This window comes from Mycteria americana, chromosome 4 (assembly GCF_035582795.1).
Source record: "Mycteria americana isolate JAX WOST 10 ecotype Jacksonville Zoo and Gardens chromosome 4, USCA_MyAme_1.0, whole genome shotgun sequence".
In the NCBI taxonomy this organism is placed as follows: Eukaryota; Metazoa; Chordata; class Aves; order Ciconiiformes; family Ciconiidae; genus Mycteria; species Mycteria americana.
In genome coordinates, this window is record NC_134368.1 from 89,265,136 (window position 1) to 89,281,607 (window position 16,472).

General features: G+C 68.5%; 2 protein-coding genes across 2 annotated transcripts; both read left to right on the forward strand.

Annotated features, from left to right (window-relative positions):
- Window positions 1-1,896: 1,896 nt before the first annotated feature.
- BTC (betacellulin) lies at window positions 1,897-6,179 on the forward strand. The gene is made up of 6 exons (XM_075499320.1): window positions 1,897-1,988; window positions 4,772-4,867; window positions 5,160-5,277; window positions 5,418-5,564; window positions 5,883-5,990; window positions 6,087-6,179. Exons 1-5 carry the CDS (start codon window positions 1,907-1,909, stop codon window positions 5,986-5,988), a joined length of 549 nt encoding a protein of 182 aa, XP_075355435.1. The 5' UTR covers window positions 1,897-1,906; the 3' UTR covers window positions 5,989-5,990; window positions 6,087-6,179.
- A 6,978-nt stretch (window positions 6,180-13,157) lies between these two features.
- On the forward strand, window positions 13,158-15,649 carry DCTN6 (dynactin subunit 6). The gene is made up of 7 exons (XM_075501250.1): window positions 13,158-13,461; window positions 13,582-13,646; window positions 13,770-13,875; window positions 14,459-14,547; window positions 14,752-14,799; window positions 15,083-15,225; window positions 15,332-15,649. Exons 1-7 carry the CDS (start codon window positions 13,439-13,441, stop codon window positions 15,428-15,430), a joined length of 573 nt encoding a protein of 190 aa, XP_075357365.1. The 5' UTR covers window positions 13,158-13,438; the 3' UTR covers window positions 15,431-15,649.
- Window positions 15,650-16,472: the final 823 nt, after the last annotated feature.

Consider the following 16,472-nt stretch of genomic DNA (forward strand, 5'->3'; position numbering starts at 1 on the left):
TGCCTGGTCTCATCAGCATGGCCACCTCTGCTTAGCCACCTCTGCCTGGTCTCATTGACATGGTCACCTCTGCCTGGTCTCACCAGCATGGCCACCTCTGCCTGGTCTCATTGACATGGTCACCTCAGCAGGGTCACCTCTGCCTGGTCTCATCAGCATGGCCACCTCTGCTTAGCCACCTCTGCCTGGACTCATTGACATGGTCACCTCAGCAGGGTCACCTCTGCCTGGTCTCATCAGCATGGCCACCCCTGGTCTCATCAGCATGGCCACCTCTGCCTGTTCTCATTGGCAGGGCCACACCTGGTCACCGTGGCATGGCCAGCTCTGCCTGGCCGCACAGGTCCCTGGGCCTCCCCCAGGGAAGGTGTGATAGTCACAGCGACTGTGAGAGCAGAGGACATATGGCCAGTGAGAGGTCCCTTTTTGGAGATACCTTCTGCCAGCCTTTCCCTGTTCCTACGGGAGAACAGAAACCGTTGCCTCTGATGACATCTGCCTTGGGGCTCCAGCTCTTTTAAAATCTCTTCAAAATGCTTTTTCTCCCCAGTTTTATCCAGATAGGAAGGATGCTGAAGGTAGACCGTTTTCTTTTGGTGGGCACAAGGATTTTTGCTGCCTGCTCCTCTGACTTTGCCCTCCCCACCGGGATGAAGCCGGCTCCTCTTGGGTGGCCCCGTGCCACATCCAGGTGCCAGCTGCCGGTTTCCCCGGTCTTGCCCAAGTCCCCGCTGTCCCCACCAGAGCTTTGCAACGTTTCTCCGGTGGTTTAGCACACCCTCCCTGCTTTTGGGGGCCAGGGCTGGGCTCTCCCCCCGCTGCCAGCCGGGACCTGGGGTGGCTGCGAGCCGAGGGGCCAGCAGTACCAGCGTGCCAGAGCTTGCGGCTGGGTTTTTTGGCTGGCCAGGGCCACGAGAGCTCGCTCACCCCCTGGCCGGTGGCCAAATGGCATGGCTGGGTGGCTGCCAGCGCTTGCATTAATAGCTGCCAGCTTGCGGTTTGAGGTCACCCGTTCTTTCCAGTCTTTCATTTCCCGCCCCCCCCCCCCCCTTATTTCATGCCTGTAATGACACCAAGCAGGCAGCAGCCCCGCCACCCCTCCCTGCCTGCGCTCCTTTTTGCCGGGCGAAGCTCTTTTGCTTTCCTTGGGGCCAGGACAGCATCAGCTCGTGGCACCGCATCCCTGCTGCGCATCCCCAGATGCCGGGAGGGGACATCCTGGGGGACACCTTCACCCCTGTGGGGCTCTCCTCCTCCTCGGGACATCGCTCGGGGGACCAGAAACATGCTCCCAGCCACCCCAAGGCATAACCCCCCCCTAAGGCCAGCGTGCAGAAGGCTTGCGCCAAGGCACAGCCCCTCGCAAAATAATTTGTAGCTGCCGTCATTCCCTGCCAAGGGCTTTGGGAGGGTGTTTTATTAGCAGCTCGCTATGAATAAATCTCCTTTTTCATAACACGCCGGCCAGGGATAAATAGCTTTGAGGAGGTGAGGCTGGGCTCCGGCCGGACGCCCCACGTCCCTTTGGGGAGGGGAACGCCCGGAGCCCCACTCGGAAAGTGGGGTGGGGAGGGATGGGATGGGGGGTCCCCTCTCGCTCCCCGACTCCCCAGGGATGCTGGGGCGAGGCATCTGCTCGACGCCTCCTGCGCTCGCTGCTCCGGGGCAGGCGGGGCCAGGCGTGGGTGGGACACGCGTGGGGGGGGGGGGGGGCCGGGTCAGGGGGGCACCCCCGGACCGCCGAGGGACGCCTCCGGCGGGGTAGGAGCCGGGCAGCTGGAGGAGGAGGAGGAGGAGGAGGGCGAGGAGGGCGGCGGTGCTGGCAGCGGCCGCCCCCGTCCCGCCGCGGCCCGCCCCGCCGCAGCCGCCGGGCACCGGGCAGGCGGAGGCGGCGGTGGCGGCGCGCATGGAGGCGGCGGCGGCGGCCCCGGCCCCGGCCCCGGGCGGCGGCCCCGGTACCCTGCTGCTCTGCCTGGCCCTCGCCTCCGGTAAGCGCGGGGCACCCGCGGCGGCGCGGCTCGGCACGGGGATCCCCCTGCCCCGCCGCGGTCCCGGGCTGCCCCTGCCCGGCTGGATGCACCCCGGGGCCGGCCGGGTGCTCCCCCCTGTCCCGGCCCGCTGCCCCCCGCCCCTGCCCGGTGCCACCCCCCGGCCCGGCCCCGTCCTGTCGCTGTCCCGGACCGGGCTGGTCCCGGTGCTGCCCCATCCCATCCCGCTGCTTCCCGGTCCCGCGCGGGTGATCCTCCACCTGCCTCCCGGTGCCGTCCCGGTGCCGCCCCATCCCACCCCGCTGCTCCCCCGGTCCCATCCCGCTGATCCCCTCTATCCCCCCCGTCCCACCCCATCCCGATGCTGCCCCTGTCCCATCCCAGTGCTCGCCGTGCCCACCCCGCTGTTTCCCAGTCCCACCCCAGTGACTCCCTGTGTCCTCCGGACAGTCCCATCCCAGTCCTTCCCCCATGCCCAGCCCGGTGTGCACCCAGTCCTCTCCCTGTGCTCCCCCACGCTTCCCCGCACCCATCCCAATGCTCCCCCATGCGTCCCCAGTTCCCATCCTGGTGCTCCCCACCATCCCAGTGCCCCCCCCCCATGCCCATGCTGGCTTGGCTCCGAACCCCTGAATCCTGTGGGGCCGGCGTGTCCTGGCTGCACCCTGGAGTGGGGCTGGGATGCTTTTACCCCCTGTTGATGGGACACTGCTCACGGATGCCCTCGTACCTGTGTTTCACCATCCTTGGCAGCGCCGGGGATGGGGGATGCGGGGCCGGGGGGGAGCCGGTACCTATTCAGCAAGTGTGCGAGCGTCCCCGTGTTATTCCTAAGCGCGTGGGAAGCAGGCAAAGCAGGCAGCTGCCTGCTCAGGGCTGGCAGGAGATAACCTCAGGTAGGGCTGAACATCAGCTGGGCTTGGCGATACCCCCCCCCCCCAGCAGAGAGTGCCAGCCCTGGGTTTTCGGGGCAGCCTTCTCCTCCGCCGGGAGCACGTTGGGTTTGGCCCTTTGGCAGGGCTGGTGACAGTGCTTGGCAAAACCTGCCAAACCTGTGCTGGCGGGAGGAAATCAAGGGTGGCTAACCTGTTTTGGGGCTGGGGTGCCCATCAGGCCAGGCAATGCCCCGGGTGGTTGCTCTCCTGCAATTCGGGCTTTCCCGGGGGAACATGGGGGGGTGTTATGGCAAAATAATGCGGTGTTTGGGATGCTTTCCTGGGTTATCTCCGGCTGCTTGGGAAAGGATGCAGCCTTAGATAGCAGGGCCAGGCCCTCCGTGCATCAAAGAGATGAGGCTGCTTTGCACCCGCAGCTCCTGGGTGCTGAGATCCGGGTGTCGGGGAGCCACCCCCCCGCCCCGAGCTGGCGGTGCCACCGGGGTGGTCCTCGCCAAGGGGTTGCCAGCCCGGAGGATGCCAAAGCATCTGCATCTGGTTGCAATCAGGGTGGGGATCTCGTCTTGGTGGGGATCTTTCCATGCCGAGCTGCGAACTCGGTCATCCAGGGTGAAGTCAGCCTCCCGCCCTGCACCGCTGCGTGCCCACGCCTCCCGCAGCTGGTTCCGGGCCCCGTGGCTCATCCCCTGGCTCCTGCCAGGCAGCTCCCACCCCGCTGCCTGGGCCGGAGCGGGCGGAGGGATCGGTGTCCCCCCCGTCAGGCTCTTTCGGCCGGGGAGGGGATGCTCGCTGGTGGGGAAGCCCTGGCGGAGGCTCAGCCCCGGCCTCGTTGCAGCTCTGTTACCCAAAGCATGTTGTTAGCACGGTGGTGGCTATATATAGCCAGGAGGGACGCGCGTGCTGGGAACGTCTCTGCCGTGGGACGGGGGGGGGACGCCAGAGCTTGGCCGCGCAGGCCCCCACCCTTGCTGCTGCCAGGGTGCCGAAGGGCCGGATGGGAAAATGGGTACTGGGGAGCGAGGCTGCCCGGGCTCGGCTACCCAAACTCCCCCCTCTCCGGGAGGCCTCGACGTGGCCGAGCTGCAAAGTGCACCCACTCAGGGTGGGAACACCCCCTGCCTCGGCGTGCCACCCCCGTGGGAGCCACCCAGCACCCTGCCTCATCAGGCAGGACCTGTCCCCGCTCCCCCGGGTGCCGCCGCAGCGGGGTGAATCCCTGGGGAGGGCCAGGCTGGGAGCAGGGCCGTGCTGAGTCAGTGCTGGTATGCCAGCGATCCGGTTACTGCCGCCGTGACGTGCCGGGGCTGAGCTGGCCCTCAGCTTCGTCCCGTGGCCACGACGAGCACGGTCGCCCCTTTCCCGGCTCGGTTCGTGCCGGGTATCGCCATGCCCCGGTGCAGCAGCGAGTGGTGTTGCAACGGGGATTTAGCACTTGCACACTGGGAGCAACTGGACTTTGGCGGGTGCTGAATCGCAGGGCTGCCGTCCCCTCACTCCGACTGCCGGTGAGGCCTTCAGCAGCCCTGAAACCCAGGCTCTTCAAAAACGCGGTGCAGCGAGCCGGACCTCCTGGGGATCCCTCCCTGCATCCTCCCCGGGCAAAGGGGCGGCTGGCTGCCGGCAGGCAGGGCTGTGCCCACCGAAACCCGCCTCGCTGGCTCCCGGACCTCCGTGCCGGGGCGTCGGTGGGTGGAGGAGGCAGGCGGGAACCGGCTTTCCCTTCTCTTTGCCCTGGGGAAAAGCTGATGCTGCCAGGGCACAGCTGCGGAGCCCTTTGCCCGTCCCCTCCCTGCGGCAAAGGCCAGGAGAGCGGCTGCGGTGGGCGGTGGTGGTGATGCCGGGGCTCTGGCCGGGCTCCCCATCTGAGCCACCTCCACCGCGTTTCAGGCTTGGCGTTTTTCAGTTGCGTGGGCGCCGACGTCAACGTCACCGCAGGTCACGGCACGGAGGGGCTCGCCTGCGGCGTGGCCGAGAGCTGCACGGGTAAGGTGGCGGCACCGGAGTGAGGATGCTCGGGGGAGTTGACGGTGCTGGGGAGCGTGGGGGAGAGGGCCGGCATGGAGGACAGGCAGGGTGTTTTGTCTGGCGTAGCCACATGACATCCACCGAGTCGGGAAGCGGCCAGGGCCGGCACGCCACGGCCAAGGACACGCACGCCGGCAGCTCTGGCTGCGCTCGGACGTGCCACGGGGATGGACCAGCTCCGGGATGCTCCTGCCTCTGGGCAGAACTGTAACCCCCCGGGGGGGGGGTTCTTTGTCCTTGTCACCCCCAGGGAACGTGACGCAGCTGAGGCAGCACGGTCACTTCTCCAGGTGCCCGGAGGAGTACAAGCACTACTGCGTCAAAGGGAGATGCCGCTTCCTCGTGGCCGAGAAGGCACCGGCTTGCGTGTAAGCCACCGCCGGTGGGGACACGGTGGCATGGCGGGGGGGATGCCGTGCCCGGCCTCCCCGGGTGACCGGGAGGAGGGGGCCACGGGTACCGCGGCGGTTTTTTGGACCCCCTCTGCCTCCCCTGTGCCACGGGTCAGGTGCGAGCAAGGCTACACGGGGGCTCGCTGCGAGAGGGTGGACATCTTCTACCTGCGAGGTGACCACAGCCAGATCGTCATCATCTCCTTGATCGCCGCCATCGTCACCCTCATCATCCTCGTTGTCTGCACCTGCCTCTGCAGTCAGTACGTGGAGGGCATGGGGCGAAGCGCGGGAAGGGAAGGGGCAGCCCCGGATTGGGAGCGAATCCTGCCCGCCTCCACCGACGTGGGGCAGGTTGAATTTGGGCTGGGGGAATTCAGGTGGGACCCGGCCGCTGAGGGTGCTGGGAGGCGCACGGGGCATCGCTTCGGGGCTGGAAACCTCCTGCGATCCCATCCAGAGCTTCTGCGAGGTGAAAGCAGAGGGAAGAGGAGCAGCAGCGCTGCGATGCCTCGTTCTGCTTTTTGCCTTTCTTTTTTTTTGGGGGTTTTAATTATTTACCACACCCCCCCCCCATCAAGCCACTGTCGGAAGCAGCGTAGGAAGAGAAAGGCAGAAGAAATGGAGACGTTAAACAAGAATTTGCCTTCCAAAAGCGAAGATGTGCTGGAGACGGGCATCGCGTGAAGGTGCGTGGGGCCGGGGGGTGCAGCCGAGCCCGGGGTGACGGGGGACCCCGCGTTGGGGACATCCGCTGAGGCCGAAGACCTCCCGTCTCTCCGCAGGAGCTCCAGGTACCTGCAGGCGGGTCCCGGACGGCGACACCGGCTGGCTCGATGGGCGAGGGCGAAAACTTACAATAAAGGGGTGACGGAAAGGTGTCCACGTGTGGCCACGGTGCTTACGGGCCCCTCTCGCCATCACCCCACCACCACCGGGGGGCTGGGGGTCAGGCCCAGCCGTGCCACTGCGCTCCCCAAATTCCCTCCTCCCCCCCCCCCCCCCCCCCGAGCCCATCCCGCCATTTTGCCTGCCTCCCCCATGCGGGGGCCCGGCCGTTCCCCCGCCGGCACAGCCCTGGCCAGGCCAACGGGGCGCGGAAAGATCGCACGGGAGCCGGTACCGGGGAGGGGGGGGGGGGCTGCCGGGGTGCCGGGGGCTGCGGTGCCGTCCTGAGACCGACAGGGGGCGCTGCGCGCCGCCGTGCCGCGTCGCGTCCGCCAGGGGGCGCCGCCGTGCGGGGCAGGGGCGCGGCGGCCTCCGAGGCTTCAAAACCCCCTCGCGGCCGCCAGGGGGCGCCGCCGCCGCGGGAACGGCGGCAGCGGGAGCGGGAGCGGGAGCGGGAGCGGGGTCCCGGCGGTCCCGGCTCCCGGGGGTCCTTGCCGGGCCCGGGGGTCGCGGCTCCCGGGGGTCCTTGCCGGGCCCGGGGTCTGTCTCCGGGCGGCTAGGGGGCCGTGCTGAGGCTGCCTCCCCGTCACGGCTGCTCCCGGTGCCGCCGCCGCGTCTCCCCGCCCGGGACCGAGCGGACACCGGCGCCTCCGGGCGTGCTCCGGACCAGCGGCCAGGGCCGGGGCGAGGCTGCAGCCGCGCCGGGCCCGGGTGTCCCGTCTCCCCGGGGCTCTCACGGTCCCGGCGCGGGGCGGCCGCAGCTGGCGGGCGGGAACCGGGGCCGACGGCGTCTCCCGCCTGCCCTGGGCGGCCTCGGAGTCCCGGACGGGGCCAGGCGTGGGAAACGGGGGAAACCGGAGGAAAATGGAGCAGAACCGGGGCCGTTTCCTCCCTTCTCCCCCCCGCCGGCGGGCTCCGGTGCGGGAGCGGGGGCACCGGCCGCTGCCCGGTAGGTCAGGTCCGTGCCCTGCCTGCAGGCAGCTGCCGGCGGGGCGGCGCGGGCCCTGCCTCTCCCCGCAGGCAGCGGGGGCTGCCCCCGTCCCCTCCCGGGGCCGGACCCCCCGGCTCTGGGCTGGCGGCTCCTGCCGGGACCCACGGGAGACCCGGGACAGGCGCCGGCTGGCTGCGGGCCCCCGGGTTTCCCAGCGGCAGGAGCTGCCCTGCCCACCTTGGCAGCCACGGGTGAGTGGTCTGTCTCCCTCTCCCCGGGGCGGGATCCCCCGTGGGTGCCCGGCTGGGCCCGGGTGACTTTCCCGGCGGGTTTCGGCACCGACCCTCTGGGGTCCCCTCTCGGGGGGCAACGGCTGCAGCTCGGCCTGTGGGGTTGGGGGTCCCCGGCAGCTCCCAATTTCCACCACGGGATCAGTCCCCACTCGAACCGTGACCCAGTGACCGGCCGTGGGGGCTCCGCACGCCCCATCTCCCACCGGGTACCTGGGGGAGGCAGGGACCCGGCGGGGCTGGGGGTCTCCCAGTGACCCCTCTTGCTGCCGGGCTCCCTCCTCCCAGCGCAGATGCCGGGGCTGGTTTCTTCTCCCAGCTCTCTCCCGGAGCAGCTGCCGGCGGGAGAGACCCCTCCGGCCTGGTGCTGGCTTTGCTGGAGCCGGGGAGAGCTCGGACTGGTGAGTGTGGGTGCCGCTGCTGGGGGGAACTGGTTTGCACTGGGGTTCAGTCCTTCCGCCCTGCCCGGCATCATCCTCGTGGGTGGATGCCCCAGGGCCAGAGCTGGCAGTGATGGGTGCTGCCATGGTGGGGCCTGGGGGCAGCTCTGGGCCCTGCACGAAGCCCTGCTTTGACTGAAAACCTTCTTTTTCAGCTCGAAACGTGCTGCGCTGGGGGCAGAGGACGCTCCAGCTCCTGCAGCCCCGTCAGTGAGTCGGTGAAGCCGGCCTGGCCGGGCATGGGGAACGATGGCTGTCCTGGTGCTGCTGGTCTCTCGTGAGGTGTTGGTGGCACGGGCGATGCCGTGTGCCTGTGCCGAAGCACGGGGAAGGCTCATCCCGGTGCCCGGGCGAGGAGCAGGGCCCCGAGGTGGCGAACACCGGGGGACGCCGGTGGGGAGGACGTGCCCGGTGAGGTGAGTGCCCGATACGGCGGCCGAGCACGGTGGGACCGGAGCGCTCGGCTCCCAGGGCTGGCTGTGCCTGGGGGGTCTGCGGTGCTGCAGGAGGGGCCGGGTCCGTGCAGGGTCCCTGGGGACGGAGGGGCAGGCGGAGGTCCTGTCCCCGGCCGTGGGAGCGGGTGCTGGGGGCTGCCGTGCCCCCGGGGTGCCAGGACCGAGCAGGCACGAGGGAGCTGGACCAAGCCAGAGCTCGGGGCACGCTGTCTTTGCCCCTTGTCCTGCTGGTGGGGTGGCCAAGGGACGGGGAGGGTGGGTGCCATCCCCCAGCCCAGTTCCCCACCAGGGCCCTTTGGTGGGAAGGAGGGGTCCCGGCACTCAGGGGCAGTGCTCACGGGTCACCCCGTGTGCCGGTGCGTGTCCCTCGGGAGCTCGGCGTCGCAGGGCCGGCGCCTGTGCCTGCCTGGGTGGGTTCCCCCTGTGGCCAGTGGTTGTTTGTGGGCACGGGGGGGACCTGGGGAGCCCCATGGTTCCCATCCCCGCAGCCCACGGTGAGCCAGGGCTGGGCAGGTTGGTGCTGCCTGTTTGGGGGGGCAGGAGCGGGCGCTGTCGGGGTCCGACCCAGACCCCACTGGTGTGGTCCCAGCCAGATCCTGGCTGTCGCCCGCTCTCCTAGGGAGAAGCGAGATGTTTCTGGTGTCCCATCGCCGTCTCTCCCTCCCTCCCTTCCCATCATGGGTGTGCAGCACCGGGGAGCGGCTGCCGAAAACACAGGTGAGGGGCTGGGCAGAGCTGCCCGTGCCCAGGAGGCAGCAGGGTTTGCAGGGGCAGCAGCTCCAGGGCTTGGCCGTGCGGTGCCACCGGGAACTGTGACTGTCCCATGTCTCTCCCCGTGCAGGGACGGACGGACAGAGGAGCCCCAGCCACACCAGGACCTGTGTGGGGTGTGGAGCCCCAGGAAGAAGCCGGGCTGCCTGCGCCGAGGCCGACACTGCCGCCTGCCCGGGGACAGCATGGCTCCAGGTCAGTTGTTTGGGTCCAGCTCAATTTGTGGGCCCTGTTTGTTTGTTTATTTAGGCTCCTGTTTGTCTCTGGTCCAGCCCAGTTTGCGGCTTAAGCTTGGTTCAGGCCCCCGTTTGTTTCAAGTCCAGCTCCAGCTTAGTTCAGCCCCAGTTCAGTTTTGGTTCTCTACCAGTTTTTCTGCTCTGGTTTCAGGTCCCGCTTGTGGATGGCTCCAGTTCATGGAAGGCTCCAGTTCATTTGCAGCTTCTGTTTGTTTCTGGTCCAGCTCAGTTTTGGCTCCAGTTTGTGGATGGTTCCAGCTCCTCTTCCAGTTCATTTCAGCACCAGCTTGTTTTGGCTCCAGCTCATTACAGCTTGTGCTTGTTAAAAACCATCTTGGCTTTTGGCGAGGTCATAAATCAATCACTGTCACAACGTGTATATGAATATTAAATGTCATAATTGTACACACATTGACTAATTAGTTGGTGTTTATTGTTCAGTAACCATCCGGGGGGTGGCACACACCTTGAATAAAGAGTTGGACGCGCGCAGAGGGGCTGGAAAGCGCCTTTCGCCCCAGAGACTATCTCAAGCGTTTAATTCGGCCTGGTGCATGCCGGCCTCCCCAGCTTCGGGGACCAACGCGACCGGACCCCCACCTCCGGCGGGGGTCCACGCACCCTGCCCACCCCCCTCCCCCTCCCAATGCCCCCCACCTCCCCCCCAGCCGCGGCCCCCCCGGCCCCGGGTTTGGCCCCAGAAACACCCAACTGGGGCTGCGTTTCTGAACCCAAACACACGGGACTCGCTCCCCAGCCCAGCCCCGGCAGCCCCTCGCCCAGCCCCGGCCCCAAGGCCCCCTTCTCGGCCCGGGGAAGCGCCCTGCTCGCTCCGTGCTGCTGAGCCCTGGCCCTGGCTCTCGCCTCCCCGACACCCGGCCGAGCCCCCAGCCCCGCGTGTGCTGTCGGGACGGGCCCAGGAGCCCCGGCGGGGTCGGGCAGTGGTCGGTCCTGACCCGGGCGACCCGGCCCCGTGTGGCCGCGGGGCGCCGGCCCTGCGGGCTTTATTCCCCGGCGCCCCGAGCCCCGCCCGCTCCTCCGCGGAGCCCCCGGTAGCGCGGCCGCCCGGACAGCGGCACTCGCCCCCCGCCTCCGCCCCGAGAACCCCCAGCAGCCCCTTCACCGGCCCCGGCCGCTGCTCGGCCCCGGCCTCACGGCCCCCGGCCCCGCTCCCCGGCCCCGCCGCAGCACAACGAGCAGCGCGCGCGGGCGGCGGCCGCGGGACTCAAATCTGCTCGGCCCCGCCCCGCGCAGGCGCCCTGCGGCGCCGCCCGCTCGCCCCGCCCCGCGCACCTGTGCCAGACCACGCCCCGCGCAGGCGCACCGGGCCACCGCCCACTCGCCCCGCCCCGCGCACCTGTGCCAGGCCCCGCCCCGCGCAGGCGCACCAGGCCACCGCCCACTCGCCCTGCGCACCTGTGCCAGGCCCCGCCCCGCGCAGGCGCACCGGGCCACCGCCCACTCGCACCGCCCCGCGCACCTGTGCCAGGCACCGCCCCGCGCACCTGTGACCGCCGCGCCCCGCGCAGGCGCACTGAAGCCCCGCCCCTCCGCGCCCCGCCCCCCGCAGGCGTCTTCTCCCCCGCCGCCAGAACCGCGCCGGCACCGGCCGCGGCGGACGCGGGGAGCGGGCTCCGGCCGGGACCCATCGCCCAGGACGCAGGCAGGAAGGGCCGCGGCCCGGGTCTCACGGAGCCGATGGGGCAGTCCCGGCCGCTGTCCGCCTCTCCCCGGCGGGCGGGGTGCGCGTCCCGGGGCTCTGTTCTCCCCGTGGAGCCAGAGAACCGCGCCGGGGCCGGGCCCGGCTTTTCCCGGAGCCCCCGAGCCCGGCCTCGCCATCCCCGTCCCGGTGCCGCGGGCAGGAGGAGCCACGCTCCGGGGCCGGGCCCGAGGCGGGAGCGGGGACCGGCAGCCGAAGCCCCGCGTTGCCCGCTCCTGCCTGGGGCTCCGGGCACGGTCTCTGCTGGGGCCGGCGCGGTGTCACGGAACAGGCAGCGGCGGCTCCACGCAGACACCGAATAAAGCCTGGACACCGCCGGCGGCCCGGGCACGGCCTGAGCGGATCCCGCACCGGGGTCCCGAGCGCCCCGGCACCGGCCGGGGCAGGGAAGGGGCCTCTCGGCTCCCCGGGCTCTCCCTGCCCCGGTGAGCCCGGGTCCGAGCCCCGACAGGGCGGGACTCGGGCTCTGTTCTTCAAGCGCTAAAACCCACGCCTTGGTCCCTGTTCCGCGCCCTGAACGCGGCCACACGAGCCCGGTTTCGAGCCCCGACACGCGGCACTGAGCCTCCCTTTTCAAGCCCTACAACTGCCCCGCTGAGCCTGGTTTCACAGCCCACAAACGCAGGACTTAGTCTCCCTTTCAGAAACCCCACAAACGCAGGACTTAGTCTCCCTTTCAGAAACCCCACAAACGCAGGACTTAGTCTCCCTTTCAGAAACCCCACGTTGCCGGCATGAGCCCGGTTGCAAGCCCCAGCCCCCAGCACTGAGTCTCTGGGCGAGAGGCCAAGGGGCCCAGCTCCGCCTCAGCCCAGGGTGCCTCTTCCCGAACCCCACGGCTCGCCCGCACCTTTCCTGCCGTCAGGCCAGCCCGGGCTCTGCCCGCCCCGAGCCCCTGCCCAGCTCTGCAAAACACGGCACTTAGTCCCAGCCCCGAGCCCCAGCAGCCTGCTTTCACGTCCTGAAGACGCTCGACTCGCTCTCTTGTCTCCGAGCCCCCAAAACGCAGCACTTGCCTGCCGCTTTCCAGCCCCCGCACCCACCCGCCCAGCTCCTTTCCGAGGCCAAAACACCAAGCCCTTCCTCTCCCTGTTCCAGCCCTGAAAACGTGGCACTCGCTGGTTTTCGCCCACGTACGTGCCGGGCTTTGCCCACCAAGCCCGCTTGGTTTCTGCCTCCGAGCCCCCAGCCCGCCCAGCTGAGCCCGGCTCGGGGCTGCGGAACCCCTCGGCTCCGTCTCTGCCCCAGCCCCAGGAGTTATCTTCCCTTCGGAGCCCCCGAGACCGTTCTCCATCTCACCAGCCCAGCTCCTGCTGCGCCAAAACCCACCCCTGGGCCCGGTTCCGAGCCCCAAACCGACCCCTGGGCCCGGGCTGAGCCCCGGCCCCGGCCCCGGGAGCCGGCTCTCGCCTCCCCGGCGCCCGGCCGAGCCCCGACCCCCCCCAGCCCTGCGTGTGCTGTCGGGACGGGCCCGGGAGCCCCGGCGGGGTCGGGCGGTGCTTGGCACTGACCGGGGGGACCTGCGGGAGGGCCCGGCCCCGTGTGGCCGCGGGCGGCGCGGCCGAGGCCGGGGGGCGCCGGGCTCCGGCCCTCCGGGCTTTATTCCCCGGCGCCCCGAGCCTCGCCCGCTCCTCCGCGGAGCCGCCGCCAGCGCGGCCGCTCCTCCTCGTCCCGTCCCCGCGGCTCCGGGTTGGAGCAGCCCCGCTCGCCCACACGGCCCGGCCCGGAACTGCCCCGGCCGCGGCCTTGTTCCCGCCCCGGCCTCTCCAGCCGATCCTCACCGCCCCTCCTCACCTGGGGCGGGCAGACACCGCCCCTCCGCGGCTCCGACCGCCCGGGGCTCCCGGCGCGGGGCCAGGCCAGGCCAGGCCAGGCCCCCCGCCCGCGAGGCCGCCGCTGCACCGCGGGGCCGGGGCCGCGGCCGCAGCCCCCGCCCGGGGACCCAGCCCGGCACCGCCCGCCCGCCGGCACTGAGGGAGAGCGCGGCGGGGGAAGACGGTGGCCGCCGAGGGCCAAAACTCCCTGGGCCCCGCCCCGCGCAGGCGCTCTGGGGCCCCACCCCGCCCCGGGGGGCGGGGGCTCCGCGGGGGCGGGTCCTGCGCCGGGGCGGGGCGTGGTCAGCCGGCGGGGCGGGGCGGGGCCCGTCGTCCGCGGGGTCCCAGCGCCCGCCCGCCCGCCCGCCGGCAGCACCGAGGATGCTGCGGGCAAAGCCCGGCTGCCTTTGAGTCGCAGCGGAGTGGAAAGAGCCGCCCACGGGGGATCCCCGCGTCCACGGGAGAGCGCAAGGCCGAGGCGCACGGCCCCAAGCCGCGGCCCTTGCCCCCCACGCTCGGCCGAGCTCCGGCGGACTGCGCCCGCCGCCCGGCACCGCGCAGGCGCACTCCGCCCGCCGCCGGCAGCGCTGTCATGGCGGAGAAGGTGCAGAAGAGGTGAGTCCCGGTCCCCACGCACCCCCCCACCCCCACCCCGGGACGCGGCGGGGCCGCCTTCCCGCCGCTTCTCCCTCCCCTCCCCGGTCGCCTCTGTCAACCCCCCGTCCGTTCCCGCAGCGTGAAGATCGCGCCGGGGGCCGTGGTGTGCGTGGAGAGCGAGATCCGCGGGGACGTGACCATCGGTAAGGCCCCCCCCTCACACACACACACACACACACACGGCCCTTCTCCCCCCCCCCGCCCCGGGGGTGTCGTCGCGGGCGTCGGGGCCGGCCGTGGGGTGACGCGGGGCCGTCTCTCGGCAGGGCCCAGGACGGTGATCCACCCCAAGGCCAGGATCATCGCCGAGGCGGGGCCCATCGTCATCGGGGAAGGCAACCTGATCGAGGAGCAGGCGCTCATCATAAACGGGTCCGTAAGAAGCTGGAGGGTGCTCGCAGGGCTCTGCGAGGGGGTCTTTCCCCAGCCCAGCGTCTCCTTTCAGGGGAGCCAACGCCGCTAAGCCTCCCCGCGCAGCTTCACCGTGGGCGGTGTCCCTCAGAGCCCGGCCGGAGCGGGAGAGGGTTTGTGTGGCATCCTGCGGCGGCGTTCCCGGGCTGGGTTTTGCCGGGGGTTGGTGTTTTCTGAGGTATCTCAACACAGATCCCCTGTCAGCCTTGTCAGACGCGAGCTTGCGCTTACAGCTCTTTAAGGAGCAGGGCGTTAGCTTAAAAACTCTGGGATTTAAAAAAGCAAACCCACCAAACTTTTGTGCTTTTGTGTATGTGTGTGGCACTATGGCTAGGGAAGAAGTCCTCCCTCCGTGAATCCTTCTCCAGGATCCTAAGCCTGAGAACGGGAGACCCAGTGCAAGAGGAAGCAGCCTCAACACCCGGACAGTCTCGCCGGATTGAAGGGGATCTGCGTGGCTTCAGCCTCTCGCAAAATGGAGCTGTCGACCAGGACAAGTATCCGTGTGATCTCACAACTTGAAATACGTTCTTCCGTCTTGCAGGTATCCAGAAAATATTACGCCAGAAACTGAAGAGGTGGAGCCCAAACCCATGGTCATTGGCACCAACAATGTTTTTGAAGTTGGGTGTTGTATCCTTGCTGCGCGGCGAGACAGACTGTCTGATACGCCACGCTTTCGGATCGGTACGAGGGGAAGCACGCGTGGGCTCTGTCGGGGTTTAAACAGCCCAGGGCTATTTAAGGTGCAGCGTGTTGGTTTGAAAATGGCGTCGGGGTTTACCTTTTGAAATAAAAGCAAAACATTTTACAGTTTTCTTTAACATGGACCCCTAGATTCCCAAGCAATGAAGGTGGGAGATAACAACGTCATCGAATCCAAAGGTAAGTCTCGGCTTATTATGTTGGCCCTTGGGAGATTTTGCTCTTGTAGACGCTGGGAACAGCGGAGGATTACATGGTCTTGTCTTGCTGTAGCTGAGGCCAAACTGCAGCTTGTCACAAAGCTGTGTATTTCACACAGAACCCATGTGTGTTCCTGCCTTGGTGGGAGCTGAGCTGGGCTGGCACTGGCTCTGAGCAGCTTGTGATGTTGATGTTTGGTGGTGCAGGGTTTAACCGCGCTGTGGGCACGACTCTCACAGGGGTTCCTCTCTCTCTCTGGCAGCGTTTGTCGGCAGGAACGTGATCCTGACGAGCGGCTGCATCATCGGGGCCTGCTGTAACATCAACACCTACGAGGTGATCCCCGAAAACACCGTCATCTACGGGGCCGACTGCCTCCGCCGTGTCCAGACCGAGCGGCCGCAGGTGGGCGTGACACAGGGGTGACACACCGTCACCCTCCCGTCCTCCGCAGGCTGCCCTCGTGGTGGCGGCAGGGCCGCTGCCTGACCTGCCCTGTCTCTGTTTCCAGCCCCAGACGCTGCAGCTGGATTTCCTGATGAAGATCTTGCCGAACTACCATCACCTAAAGAAGACCATGAAGGCCACGTCCACTCCTGTCAAGAGCTGAGGGCCTTCTGCCACCGGTGGCTGACCGTCTGGTCCTGTGAAGCACTACACGGCCCCGGGAAGCGGCCGGGAAAAAAAAAAAATAAAAAATTGCTTATTTGTGTTCTTTATTTATATTCCGCCGAGCATCTCGGACCGGCTTTGGATCTGTTGTCTGTTGCGCGCTAACTCTATTGTACGTGCTTTTTTTTGGAATAAAATGACACCTGCTCTTCTGTCAGAGGGGGACCGCAGTCCTTTCTGCATCAGGTAACGCGGCAGGGGTGCTGTACCCTGGTCAAACAAATACGGACATCGCCCCGGGGCGGGTGACACTGCGGCCGTCCCTCGGGGACAGCCCGGGTGCCACCTTCCCGCTCCTTCCCCGGCCCGCCGGCAGATGGAGATGGGCCCACGCCGGGGGAGAGCCGGGCTCCTCGGAGGGAGGGGTGTCCCGGCCCTGCACCCCCAAATCCGTGCGGATCGGGGCGGGCGGGGGGGGGGGGGGGGAGGCCCTCTCTCCCTGGCCCCCGAAAGTTGCGTCCTGCTCGGCTTCCCTCCCAGAGGGTCCAGAGCAGAGCTGAAGCTCCTCCGCTCGTCAGCCGTTCTTCTGGTGAGCTTCGGAACGCGTCCGCGCTTCCCAGCTGGCCCCCGAGATTCCCCAGGGATGTCGTTCACAACTTCCTTGTACAACCCAGCCTGGCGTTTTGTCTTGGCGCAGAAGGAAATGGATGTCGGAGCAGAAATTCCTGCAGGAAAGAGAGAGGAGAGAGAGAGGAGAAAGCATCAGCGACCGCCCGCAGAGGAACCCCAGTACCAGCTGGGTTTGTGATCCGAGACCAGTGGTTTCAGGTGGGACAGGCCAAGGCACAAAAGCGGCTCAGCGCCCGCCGCAGCCGATAGAATTTTCTGCAGGGATACAAAAAAAAAAAAATTAAAAAACCCACCGTTTTTTGGCTTTGTGATTCCAACCCAGGGTCCGGCGCTGCTGGGAAACCGCAGCTCTTCCCCAAAGCTGAGTCCAAATAAGGGCTGCGAGTATTGTCCCGGCCGCCGCCGCCTCT